The sequence below is a fragment of the Sarcophilus harrisii genome, chromosome 5 (assembly GCF_902635505.1).
Source record: "Sarcophilus harrisii chromosome 5, mSarHar1.11, whole genome shotgun sequence".
Classification (NCBI taxonomy): Eukaryota; Metazoa; Chordata; class Mammalia; order Dasyuromorphia; family Dasyuridae; genus Sarcophilus; species Sarcophilus harrisii.
In genome coordinates, this window is record NC_045430.1 from 211,385,898 (window position 1) to 211,400,804 (window position 14,907).

Below are 14,907 nucleotides of genomic sequence, written 5' to 3' on the forward strand. Positions count from 1 at the left end.
AATCTGAAGGCTAAAGGAACAAATTTGTTTTTAGAGTATTTAACTATATACTATAAAGCAGACTCTTTTACCTACACCAATGGAATTAGAGAACAAATGTGAATAATATATAATAATATATTAATACATATAAAATATATAATTTCCCCCAAATCTGTGTTTTGCTATGGGATGTTATTTTCTTCTTTTATATTTGAATATGCATGAGTCATTTTGGGGAAATTCACAGTTTTTAAAATAATAAAGCTGTGCTATGACCATATTATGAAAAAACAACTTGGGGGAGAAATGACATATATAGATCATGGCTTCTTAAACTTTTTCCACTTCTAACCCCTTTTCACTTGAGAAATTTTTACATCATCCTGAGCATATAAATATATATATATATATATATATATATACACATATATATATATAAATCAACCATTTACTGATAATAAATCATAATTTTATGAGCCTCACATTCAGTTATGCAATCCCATACACACTTGTGACCCACAGTTTAAGAAGCTATGATATAGAGGATTTACAAAAAGTCTTCATCTAATTTTATGCTTGTTTTGGGATATGTTCTTATTCATTCTCTCTTTTCCACCCTCTCCCTCTTACTCACATATACACATTTGTGTGTATTTATGAATGAATACATGCATGTATAATTATATCTAGCTATATCCATCCATATATATGTATTTGTACACACACACACACACACACACACACACACATAATGCTTACAATATGCAAGGCACTGATAACCAAATAGAGAGAAGTCTTATTTCACTATTTGGGTCCCCAGATTTCTAGCTGAACTCTTTACTCCCATACAAAGAATGAACTTCCTCTTTGAAAGGGATACAAAGAACCAACCAAGGAAGACTATCTTTTCCTCTGCCAGGGGAAAGGTAATTCAGAAGGGATTTCAAACTCCCTTTCCTTCTAGCTCCTGCTAGGCTACGGGCTGTCATTCAGTATTATAATAAACTGAGACAGTAATGGATTTCAGCCAAAGAGGTAAAATGTTATAAAGAAATTAAAATCAAGATTTTCCCAGAAAAATCATAATGTGGACCATAATAACTATAACTATATAACCTGGACCAAAGGCTCTTGACCTTCAGTGTCTCAATTACCTTAAATGTTAAATTAAGAGGATGAATGATCTTATAGCTATAAGGTATCTTACAACCCTAATATTTTCTGATTCATTTATTTATATGGCATTTTAAAATCCATAAGATCATAGGATCAAAGATACAGTATTGGAAGGGGCTTAGAAGTCACTGAGAATAACCTCTTTATTTTTTACAGATGAGGAAACCGAGGCTAACTAGGGTCACAACTAATTAACTGTCTGAAGCTTGATTTGAATTCAGGTCTTCCTGAATGTAAACCTAGAATCTTATACACCATACCACCTAACAGCTTCATTACCAAGCCCTTTACCTATATTATTTCAATGCATCCTCACAATTACCCTGGAAACTGATGGTATATTAATTTCCTCATATGTAAAAGGGGGATAATGAAAGTCAGAAAAAGATGACCTATTCGAGAGCACACAGCAAATCACCTATATACAGGATATCCCAAATATGAAGGTGTATCCTTAAGACTTCTGGGACACTCTATATAACAAAGAATTGAACACAATGTTCATGTAAATCAGAGAGCTATTTTCATTAGCACTACTAAATCTTATTAACTGATGTTATAGCTAGAGGAGAAACACAGCATATTAATAAATAAGTAAGCTAAGGCTGGTTGTGGTACCTAACACAATAACGTAATATAATCATATGATACAGTAATATGATAACAACCTCTGGCAATTACACAGTGCTTTGAGATTTGCAAAGAATTTTACAAATATTATTTTATTTGGGCCTGACAAAAAACCCTGTGAGGTAGACAGAGCAAATATTATACTCATTTTTCAGAAGAAGCAACAGACTCAGAAAGGTTCACTGACTTTCCTATAGACATATATACACACATACACAGAATTGGTATCTGAAGTGGGATTCACATTCTTGTCCAACACACTCTTTATTCTGCCTCTCACTATTGGATCAATTCTGGTTAAATTCCTTGGACAAATTCACCCTATGTTTTTATTCATCTTCTATTTTTATCAATTATGAAAAATATTATAAGGGGAAGAAGGAAGTAAAAATTCTTATACATGAAACAGGCATGCAATAATTTCTGGGTGGTTATGCTAAACATGCTTTTAAAAGCTATCAGCTAAACAAACACATAGACTTATTTCTCTCCCAATATGCTTTTATTCTGGAATTGTCATCACCCATCAGTCGACATCCATAATAATAAGATACATATTTCTGTTCAACTCATACTGAGTTTTCAATGGAAAATGGGGCAATTAAATTCAAGGCATTTTCTCTCTCTTTTTTCCTCGAGCATCCTGGAACACTGGATCCCCCAACATTCATAAACACAGAATCATTTTTTTAAAGATGGCATAAGGGAATAGTCAAGGACAATTTATCCAAAACAGATTCATGGGAAAGTCAACTTAATATAAACAAGCAATAGATGACATTAGTTTTTGCTCTGAAAAACAGCAAGGTGAGGGTGGATTTGTTGAACTACAAATGAGTGTAAGAAAGGCTCCTGTCAGCAGCTGTAATCTCAATATGTGGGTCAGTGACTAAAGTCTGTTGCCACTGAGAGTAGCTTGGCTTTCCTTCCTGGTAAGGAGATGAATGAGCTGACAAAGTAAATTTTGTTTTCCTCTAAAAGGCAAGAATTATCTTTCCTTAAAAATGTGAAGGAAAGTATATAATCACGAACCCAAGCACCAGCCAACATCTTGATTTTAAGAACTTTGAGCAGGGCCATTTGTACATGTGTACAGAATGAGACTAGGCTTAAGAAAGAGAAAAGCAGGTACATATAGGGAGTGTTCACATACTCACCGTCAGTATCCCATGCCAGAGGCCAACATCCTTCTTGAAATCTAATACATTCACAATTGTTTCAGCTGTTCAACCAAAAGACCAAAAAGATATTACTTGTTAGCCCAGGCAAAAACAACTTAAAATGAAAAGGTAAATATGAGTGACAGACAAATGATAATTCACTTATTTTCAAAGAAAGTATGATGTTCCCAAAGAGATTCTTAAAAAAAAAAATCTTTTATGCTTCTAGAACCCTTGCCTTTACAGAAAAAGCTAAATCAAAGGGCTTTGGAGTGGGTCAGTTATGAATTCGCATGAAAGGGGGGAAAAATGGAAATATGGGGTAAGGTATAAAGTGTTAAAGAGGACAACCAGACATTTTCTTTCTCTCCATTAAATATTATAGAACAGGAGGCTAACCAACATCATAAACACTGAATCACATTTTTGAGAAATAAAAAGAAAAGGCATGATGGAAAAAATGAGGAAAGTTAATCCAAAAGAGATGTACGGAAAAGTGAATTATATACAAACAAGCAGTAGATGACATTATCAGCTGGTGTGAAAAACTAACAGCAAGGGAGGAAAAACCCAAATATATTCAATATTCTCAAAATACAAATATATGTGGGTGGGCATTAGAATGGTGATCTGAAACTTAGTATTCTGACTTCCAGCTATCATTAAAGTATGGGAAAGATTTTTCTATTGGCGAAATCATAGTTATTTATTAACCAAAAAAGCGACCCCAAAACATTTTTAAGGGCCTGCTATGTACCAGGTACCATATGAAGTTTTGAGAACATATCAAAGTAAGATAATCATTTTCTTCAATCCATTTAAGGAATATAATGTATTTATAAATAAGTAAATAGAGAATAAATAGATAATGATGGGAGGGGGGTACTGATAATTGGAGGAATCAGGAAAGGCCATTGGAAGGAAAAGGCACATGAATTTAGCTTTGAAGGGAGGTAGGGATACCAAGAAGCAGAGAGGTGAGAAGAGAGAGCATTCCTGAAAGAAGGTACGGTTTACACAAGGGTATGGAGGCAGGAGAAGCCAAGTACAGGAAGAATAAGTAAATCTACTTATTCTTAGGTTTGGTTGGGGTCCAGAGTATCTACTCTTCTTCCTTAGAAGAGCATTATGTCATCAGACTAGGATTAGAATTTGTAGACAGAGTAGGAAGACTTTAAATGCCACAAAGAAGAAGGATATATTTATCGTAAGAAAATGGGGTACCACAAAGGCTTCTGGAGCAAGTGAGTCATGTGGGAAACTTGTATGTGCCTTAGCAATATCAATTAGGCAATTAAAGCTAGAAGTGGTAGCACATCCCTATGGTCCCGGCTTCTGGGAAAACTGAGTTCAATGGATCACTTGAGTCCAGGAGTTCTCCGCTATTGAAGGTTTAAAGAAAATCTGGCATCCTCACTAAGTAAGCACCAGTATGGTAGATCCCTGGGAACAGAAGCCCAGCAGGCTTTATAAGGAGGGGAGAATTATCTCAAGTTGGAAAAATAAATTAGATCAAGTCATTACTAATGAGATCTAAGCCATTTGTATGGGGATGGCCCCATACAAATGGGATGCTCACTCCACTTACAGCTTGGGCAAGAGAGGTAGAAGAAAGAAAGGAAAGAAAGAAAGAAAGAAAGAAAGAAAAAGAAATGACAGCTATGTGAAAGATACCTTGCAGAAAGAAAGGGAGGCCCATTAGGACTACATTACTGAAGTCCAAGAGAGGTCCATAAGAGCCTGGGCCAATGTGTCTGATAAAAACAGAGAAGGGAATTGCTGCAAGATTTTATATTGAAGGAATAGAAGTAACCAAGATTTGGTAATTGGCTAAATATGTGGGGAGATGAGAAAAAGGAAAGATTTCCTTAAGATCATAAAGTTGAGGACCTAAGCAATGAGAATGATGATAGCCTTGACAAAAAATGTGAATGTATTTTAGCTACCTTCCTATTCATTCCAGGTGGCCTCATAACAAACTCCATAAGGCACTTAATAAAATATAATACTTTATTTATTATACTGGTTTTGTCTTTTTTTCCCAATTTGGGTAAGGAGAGAGAATGTAAGAGAGAGAGTAAAAATGTCAAAATTTTTAATCAAAAAAGAAATAAAAGTTCAAACTTTTTTTTTCTAAAAAGAACATAATCTGGTTCAGTGATTTTGTTCTATGGATGAGGAAAGTGAAGGTGAGATAGGTAAATGACTTCCTCAAATCAACTTGCCAGTAAGTGTCCTCTTGACACTTCAAGAGGAAAGATTAGAACCCAGTGCCCTGATTGCCAATCCAATGCTTTTTCTCCTTTACTTTTAACCACATTTCTTCTTGCACCTTTCCCACTCATCCTCTGGCAGGGGCCATGGGATTCACCCAGGTAAGCTAATTCAAGGCTGAGATTATGCTGGGGAAGAATCTGATCCTATCTGTGACTGATTCTAGCAAAAGTAAGCAAATCACTTCCATTAAGAATCAAGTGGAAAGCCATAACCCGGGACCCAGGAAGTCACATCTTTGCAGGAAATGTATTTGGGTGCAGGCCTGTACCTTCAGTATAGCCACACGCCTGTGTGAGGGCTTGACAGTGTGTGAGCAGTGCAATCCTTGTTACAGTCACCCCGAGCACGCTTCCATCTTTACATGTTTTATACTGAAATAGGAAAAAAAGAGGAAGATTCAAGAATATGCAAAGCAGAGTTGTGCTAGGAAATAAGAATAATCGGATTTATCTTACAGCCATTTCAAATATTATGTGCTCCTTGCTCATGGGACTTAAAAGCAATCATAAATACACATGATTAGAGATCCCAAATATCCATTCAGTCCAATGGGAATGGATCATATCTGACTTACCTCAATATAAGCAGTGTCATTATTTGCATCCTTGATGTGTGGGAACCAATCCCGAGGAGGTTTAGAAAGGTGCTTAGACTCTGTGACGAACCATAAGAGCTTTGGCCAACCTTGGGAATAAATGACAAACATCTTTTTTTGGTGGCACTCACCCAAAAATGAGTACAGATTTTAAAAAAAAACATTGGTAAGAATTTTTCTATTTGTACGTTGTTCTTCAAAGAATAATTCAAGTTACACTAAGCACAATCAATATATTTTTTAAAAATTTCAGGGCCTACTATGGATCAAGTAGTGTCCTAGGTTCTAGACATATGAAGGCAAAAATAAAACGGTCCTTGTTCTCAAGGAGCTTACCTTGTAGTGAAGAACAAACAAGAGGTACACTGATAAATAAATAAGAGAGAGTGTGTATATACTTATACAGACATAGATATCTGCTTATACAGATTTATCGATCTGCTTACTGATTTACAGATCTTTCCATACATTGATGTACTTCTCTATATATTGATATATAGATATAGCTATATATCTATATGACTATATATCTATGTAACTATCACTGGGAAAATGCAATAATAGACATACTATATATTGATAATTATGCTCATACAATATATCCATATGTACATATGTATATATAAATAGATATTATATCTATATCTATCTATAATACATGCTCCATATTTACTTATTAGGATACCTATAGTCATATACAATATATCGCTATAACTAAATGTGTTACAAATATCAATATATATTATATATGTTTATATAAACACATATACATATATACATACACACAGACACGTGTACACACACACAAATACATAGTAACTTCAGAAGGGGAAGAGAGAAGCACTGAAAACAAAGGGAATGAAGAAGACCTAGGGATTCCAAGAGAAAGGTAAGAGAGATCACATGTCCACTGGGAACAAAAGTGTGACGGTAGGAGGTGGGATGTCCAGGACAGGGAACAGAAAGTAGATGAGTTTGGGCATAACTCAGAACACTTGAGAGAGAGTAATATGAAAATAAGGAAATACAAGTTGGAGCTGGGCTATGAAGAGCTTTAAATGACAAATGGAGAACTTTGTTCTTTATCACTTGGACAAAGAGACCCTTTAAAGCTTCTCAAACAATGGAGATATGTGCTCAGACATGGCCAGTCTGTGAGTTACTTTAAATACTGTTCACTTGGAATTCAGAACCCAAAAATGACTCAGAAGTTACCATAAGACTGTTACCTTTAAATTGTGGTATCTCCCCTGTTGGGCTTTTTGGCAGTCCTTTATGGCAAGCATCACTAGTCAAGGCCACAGTAACTCCACAGCTTCCAAGTAAAAACCCTATCTGTTGGCTGCCTGCATCCTGAGAGAAGAGAACAAAGAGGGGAAAATGTTAAAATATTCCGTGAAAAACATACGAGGTCCATTTTCTTTTTGCTATAGTGTATATTCAGGGCAAGAAAGTACAAGAGGGAGAAGAATATTGGACTCAGCACCTGGATATCTGGATTCAAATATCAACTGCCATACTTACCATGGGCAGGTCACTAAGTACTTCTTGGCCTCAATTTTCTCATTTGTCACAATAAATAACCCTTTTGCTACCTCTATTAAAGGGTTATTTTGAGAAAAGTGTTTTACAAACCTTGAGGCATGACATAAATGGAAACTTTTATTGTGCCACATTCTCACCCTATCCTGAGGCTATAACTTTCATGTTTCTCATGAAATAACTTTTGCACATTAAATAGTCTCCTAGTGGAAAATATTTTGGTCCAGAAGATTGATTCTGGCAACCTGTAAATAGGCATGGGCAGGCCACATGAGCCTGATTTATGAATGCCCCTTACATAAAAATGGTCACCTGAGGAAGGGAATCATTTCTCTAGCTTTCAGGGCCCCAGGAACAGTGTTTCTTTTTTCCATATTGGTCTTGCAAAGGATGTTCCTCCCTCTCCCTTGCAATATCACCAATCCTGTCCCCAACATCTTGTCCTCACAGCACCCAGGGCTCAAGGAAGCCTTTGCAGATGTAACCAGCCCCAATCTATTACCCTTTTGTCCCATGTCATCTTGAAGGACTCTCTCCCCTACTCCCTGGGATTCTACAAACAGGAATGTAAAGGAACAATGACCAAACTCCTCATACTCTCTGGAGACCCAGATATGTCCCCTTCCCAACTTCTGCAATAGCCACTGCTGGGGCATCTGCCTCCCTGCTATAGCTAGAGTTCCTCTATTTATGATGACCACCACATCAAAGGAAAAGGAAAATAAAATCTCTCTAACTTCCAGCAGTCAGAGTGCTAGGGAATGATGAGAAAGAAGTGAGGGAATTCCTATTGTTGAGGAGCTGAGAACTATATGGAAAAGGGAGAAAGATATTTCTGTAAGAGACTGGAGCAAGGGAAAATGTTAATTTAGTTCCCATTCTCTCAGGGAAAAATTAGATAAACTACTGTATGCTTATCTTCCTTTGCTCTCAAAGGAAATGTTACTATGAGAAATGTGTAGAAGTTGCATAAAAGATGTAATTTCAAGGTATATACCCTGAAAAAGATATTTAAAATGAGGAAAATGACCTAGAAGTACAAAAATATTTATTGCAGCTTTTTTTGTAGTGGCAAAGAACTGGAAATTGGGAGGAAGATTAAATGGGGAATAGATGAAGAAATTATGGCAGATGAATGTAATAGAATATTACTGTGCTGTAAAGAATGATGAAAATGCTATCTTAACAATTTGGAACTATGTTCAAAGGGCAAACAAACTGTTTTAACCTTTTGATCAATAATACCACTACTAGGTCTGTATTCTAAAGATTTCATAAAATGAGGGGAAGGACCTACAAAAGGAGGGTTAGGACCTACATGCACAAAAATTTTTATAGCAGTCTTTTTCATGGTGACAAATATATGTGTGTGTGTGTATACACACACATATTTTGCTGAGCTAATTGGGGTTAAGTGACTTGCCTAGGGTGATACAGCTAGGAAGTATTAAGTGCCTGAGGCCAGATTTGAACTCAGGTCCTCCTGACTTCAGAGCTGGTAATCTATTCACGATGCCATCTATCTGCCCCCTAGATGCAAAATATTGAGAGGATTCCCATCAATTGGGGAATGATTGAGCAAGCTATAGTGAATATAATGGAATACAATTGTACAATAGTACAATAAGAAATGATGAACAAGCAGATTTCAGAAAAACCTGGAAAGATTTATATAAACTGATGTGAAGTGAAAAGAGAAGAACCAGGAAACTGTTGTACACAGTGTCAACAACTTTGGTGATGATCAACTATGATTGACATAGCTTTTCTGAGCAGCATAATGGTCCAAATCATGTATAAAAGATCTGTGAAGGAAAATGTTATTCATAACCAAATAAAGAGCTGATGGACTCAAAACATATTGAAGCATTTTTCCACTTAGTTTATTCATTTCCTTTTGATCTGTTTCTTTATTTTCAATTGTGACTAATATGGAAATGTTTTACATATATATATATATATATATATATCAAATTGTTCTCATTTTCAGAAGAGGGGAGAAAAAGAAGAAGGGAGAAAATTTTAGAATGTAAAGTCTTATAAAAATGAATGGTAAAAGTTAACTTGACATGCAATTGGGAAAAAATAAAATTCTATTAACAACAAAGAAAATGGTAATTTTTTAAAACCTGGGAAAACCTGTATGAAGTAATGCAGAGTACAATAAGTAGAGTTAGGAGATTTATACAAGACTATCAATATTAGAGAGCAAAAACTTTTGAAGGACTTAAGAATTATGAACAACACAACAATCAACTATATAATTCAAGACTATGAGGTGATCAACTAAACATACAGAATGACATACACATTTCTGGACATGTCTAACATGGGAACTTGTTTTGCTTGACTAAAATTATAAAGTTACTTTTCTTTTTAATTTCTGTGTCAGGATGAAGAAAGAGAAAATAAATGCTCATTTGTTGGGGGAAAGATTTTAATTAAAGAAATGGAAGTTATAGATTGTGTCACATTATAAGGAAAAAAATCCAAATTATTAGAATTATACAAAAGTAGATTGAGTTTCCTTTCCATCAAATAGGTTCCCAAGGGGAGGCTACATGACCAGTCATAAATACTGGAAGGTACCTTTGTAATCAGGTATGGGTTGGAAATGGCAATCACTGGTGCCAATCAATCAGGACTCAACACACTATCATTAAGTGAAAACTTTGTGTCAGACACTGTATCAAATACTCAATAGGCAAAAATAAAAACTAAGAGTCTTTCCGTCAGAGAATATTACCTCTCTATTATTACCTTTACCAGGGAAATAATCCCAAATTGATTTTCTTTTGAGGAGGAGGGCACTAGTGGCTAAGGAAATTCTATAACAAGGGTTCTAAAAGATAGAAGTGAGAGGTACAACATTCTAGTAAGTCAAGTAGCATCTATGTACAGCTTTCAGTGTCGAGTGTTGTTTAGTGCTGGATACAAAGAAAGGCAAAATATAGGAAATGGAGTTTTGTAAAGTGCTCTATTCCTCAATCTCTGGAAAGGCAGTGTGAGTAAATGGAAATTGACATGGACCTGTAATTCCAATCCCAGTTCTGTTATGGGATAAATCATGGAATCCCTCTGTCCTCAGTTTCAGGAGACATTGAAATTTCAAGTCTTCTAAGATCTTTTAGAGAGATGAACCTATAATTCCCTTTCTTTACCCTTTCATCTCTACCCCCCCCCATACACCCTTAAGCACATCCAGATCAGTACAAAATGTATGGATCTTCATAATCAATAAATGACACCCTGAGACCTATCACACTTTGTATCTCATAACTGGCACAAAATTTTATAAGTCCAGAAGGGTTAAATAAAGGACCTTTGAGAACTAGAGTATAAGCCTCTGGGAGTACACAGGTGGAATAGAATAATAAATATGTTATGGAGACAGGAAGTGCTTTAGGCAATTATTAGCAGTGTGAACTCAAGCAAATTTCTTTACCTCTCAAAATTTCAGTTTTATCTTCTACGTAATAGAAATGATAGAGTACATGCCTCATTGCGTTGTTGTAATGATTAAATCAAAGAATGGATGTAAAGCTCTTTGTGAATATTAAAGCACTGAATATTATTATTCTTGTTCTTTGTTATTTTTATTTATATCTAACATTTATAACGCATCTTAAAACTTGTGAAATACTGTACACATATGATTTCATTTAATCTTATGAGGTAGGTGATACAATTAGATCTATTTTATAGATAAGAAAACTGAGATAAATAGGAATAAGTGACTTGCCCAGAGTCACACATCTAATGTCTGAAGCAATCAGGGTTTGAATTCAATTCTTCTTGATTTCAATAGCATCTCTTGCCCACAACAACAATAGCAACATTACTATACTTTGCCAGAGATTTAAAGGTCCAGTTCAATAGATTAAAAAAGGACTTTGATTCCAGGTACTGCTTTGCTTGCTTTTTTCCCCCTGAGCACTAATTTATTTTCAAGTGAGTAACACCATAATTCATCGTACTTTAGGGCTAAAATCAGCCTCTTGAACTAAGAGGAAAATTAAATTACCAAGTGAGTGTGACTCGGCAAAGGTGAAAATGGACACACTTTAGAAGCCATCTGCTCCATAATTTTTTTTCTTTTTTGTGCATTTACTAGCAAAAAACAGGAAGGAAACATTATAATCCTATGCACTGACTCCTTGAAATGATTTAAGGTTATGCATCCTCATAGCTGCAATTGTCAGTACATTTCTTGCCAAGAATAATATCTGTCCTCCAGGAGCTGCACTTGGTCCCCATAGATTGGCTCAGGCTTTGCCCAGAAGCATCCAGGAGCATCATGACCTAGCCTAAGAGGCTGACAGTGTTCTACTAAGATCAAAGTCATTCCTACTGAACAGATTCCAGAAACGTAGGAGGCTCACTTACTTTGCTGACATCAACTCCTCCAGGGAAGGAAAATGTTTCCTAGGGCTCCAGTAATACCTCGTGTCCCAACCTGACTCGTGAACAAAATCCTCTGCAACACAGGGACTAATATTCTGACCAGGGCTCTATCTTTCTAAAGGGTGATTTGCCTAGAGCCTAGATGAGATGTAGATGACTTTGATAAGCAGGCAAAGAACTCAAATAAAGAGAAATGAAGAATATAGCTAGTTCGACTTTAAATTTAACTTAAGTACTAACAGACATCATTTAAATTTAAATGTTACTCAAAAGAGGGACAACTCTTTTGATATGTAGACAAACTTTTCTAGAGGATAATGAAATATACACAAAACATTGTAGGCCTAAAAGCAGCCATCAATTAAGAAAGCGTTAAAGCTCAAACTTACCTAATATTTAATACCAATGATTAATCAAAATCCCTAACCCTATATTGGACAATTCTATGGGAGGAATGGGAGGAATAAGCACTAAATGTGCATACTACCTTGACCTTCAAGGGAATCAACCACGTGTATTTTACTGAAAGCAAAGATATTGTTGACACAAAGGGCTTTCCTCTTATAATAGTACATTCAGCTGTAGTAGGGACCAAATGACCCCTTTTCTATATGTGTATGGAAATATGCTTCTAGTTACCAATGACTCCCCTGCTGGACTTCTATTTTTAACATTCTGTATATCTCTGAACATCTCAGTTCCTCATGAACAACTCATCATTCTGGTAGAAATCATGCAAAATACAGCCATTCAGGCTATATTACCATTAAAAGTCTGTGTTGGGGTAGCACATGCAGGTTTAAGTGGATATAAAAGGGATACAACAATCCAGGAGAAACCAAGATGAAAGGGAGCTCAAGTGTCTCATATGTGGCCACAATAACATTCCATTTTTTTTTCAACCAAATCCTATCGAAATGCTATTAGCTCCCTTTTATGCTCTTTTACGTTATTTATTTGTTTTCATATTATTTTCCTCATTATTATGTTTCCACACACATATGATTTTTTTAATGTACAATACAAAAATATAAGATTCTTGAGGGCAAAGTTGTTTTTTTTTTTTTGCTTGTATTTGGATCTCCAGAATTTTTAAATTCTTAATAAACAGTTGGTATCTTTTACCAACCTATCTAGCCTAGCTCATCTTCTAAGTTAAGAAGATAACAATGATTGAGCCACTCCACTATCCATGGAACAACATAGACATAATTTAAGATGCTGACTTTCATTTCTCCTGACACATCATGGGCACTGAATAAACATTTGTCATTAACTTCTGGAATATTTAAGTTAGAATTTAGAAATGTTTAGTTCTTTTGGAAGAGGAGAGGGAAAACAGAGACAAGAAGACTAAAGAGAAGAGGAGAGGAGAGGGGAGGGGAGGGGGAGAAAGGAGAGGGAAGGAGACAGGGTAGGAGAGGAGAGGAGAAAAGCCCAATATCAGACTGAGGACAAAGAAACAAAGAACAGATATATACTAAGAAAGATAATAGTCAAAAAAAAATCTGAAAAGAAAACTTGCTATATGAGTACTCAGATACAGAAAAAAAAAAAAAAAAAAGTGTATGGTACACTGCCTAGAGTGCTGGATTTAAAGGCAGGGAAGTCTAAATTCCATTTTGTTTCCTGATACTTAGTCACATTATGATCACAAGAGTCTCAGTAATCTCATTTGTAAAACAGGGATAATAACATCCATAGCATGTATGTATGTGTGTGTAAATATATGCCACAGGGTTGAGGAAAGATTCAAATAAGAGAATGCATTTAAATTTAGTATCAGTTAATTAACCTACAAGCATTTATAGGCACTTGTTATGTGTCAGGTACTGTGCTAGAATACCAGACTGTCATGGAGAAAACAGGACCGAAAGGATCTTGTAGTTGTATCAACTGGCTTCTTGCCATAGTATAGAAGCTCTACAAGAGTCTTCCAACTGAATCCTTTCAAGTTTTCTTTCTTGTTCAATTTGGCTACCATCCCTTTACTACTCATAAAATATGTAGGGTGTTGTGCCAACTTTAATGCACTCAAAGTTATTATTTTGTTAGTGCAAGAAAATTATATGAAATTAATAACATCATCATCCTCATGCAAATAGTGGTGGATATCTCTGGATGTCACTTGTGAGACATGGGTCTCTTGAAAGGTAGGAGAAGAATGATTTTGGAAGTCAAGGTGGAACAAGAGAGGGTATGGTATTTGGAGTCTAAATGTCCCAGCTCTATCATTTACTTCCTCCATAACATTGGGTAAAGTAAGGGATTTTTTAGAACCCCAGCTTCATCAACTAAGTTCTAAAGTCCCCTCCAAATCTATGGTACCAAAAAAGAGACAAGGGGTATAATTAAATCCAAGAAAGGAGAAAATAATATAAATATGTTTATCTCTATTTAATTCCCATCCCTTGATGATAATGATCTTGACTTCTACCATGGAAATAAAACCATGGAATCATGAGTCTAAAGACCTGGGTTGAAAACCTGAATCTTCCTTTTGTTACCCATGTATCAAGTAATATAGGCATGTCATTTTATGAAACTTAGGATCATGTAATTCTCTAGACTGACCTTTGATGACAGCTAAACAAATATGAAAAGCTAACAAGCTTACATGCTTGTAATGTAATGCCTTACATGTCCCAGGCACCTAGCATGTGCTTCCTAAATTGAAATGAATAGCCAATACAAAATGAAAAGTTCTTTAAATGGACTTCATGACATTCATTCTATTTATCAAAAACCCTATTACAGAGACTTAGGTCAGCAAAATTAAAATCATTCTCTCTCTACAAACACAGATTCATAAAAACTATCTTTTCAATGAAGACTATCATTTATTTTTATGAATATCTAGACCCATCTTTCATCCAACCATCATCTCCCACCTTCAGATGAAAAATAAAACTACCAAACAATATCCCAGACAAATAACGTCATTTCTCAGAAAATGCTTCCATGTATTATAGGTACAATGTCAGTGACTTCACAAATATCCATATCAAGTGGACCATGAGAGTGGTCATGTCATTATAATCTATCACTTCATTCCACTCCTATCTCATTCCTTTTGTCAGAAAGCATTAATCATATTTCAGCAGGGTTGCCTCACTAATGAGTAGAAAAGTAACAGGATGA

At 35.4% G+C, this 14,907-nt stretch overlaps 1 protein-coding gene across 8 annotated transcripts in view; it reads right to left on the reverse strand.

Annotated features, from left to right (window-relative positions):
• The window catches only part of DIP2C (disco interacting protein 2 homolog C), a 581,014-nt gene that overhangs the window by 163,536 nt on the left and 402,571 nt on the right, over window positions 1-14,907 (reverse strand). For all 8 annotated transcript variants that reach the window (XM_031939601.1, XM_012551185.3, XM_023505023.2 and 5 more), the window contains 4 exons: window positions 7,050-7,173; window positions 5,800-5,909; window positions 5,494-5,596; window positions 2,946-3,010 (listed from right to left, as the gene is read on the reverse strand). In XM_031939601.1, coding sequence (XP_031795461.1) covers window positions 2,946-3,010; window positions 5,494-5,596; window positions 5,800-5,909; window positions 7,050-7,173 — 402 coding nt within the window. The remainder of the gene's footprint in view (window positions 1-2,945; window positions 3,011-5,493; window positions 5,597-5,799; window positions 5,910-7,049; window positions 7,174-14,907) is intronic.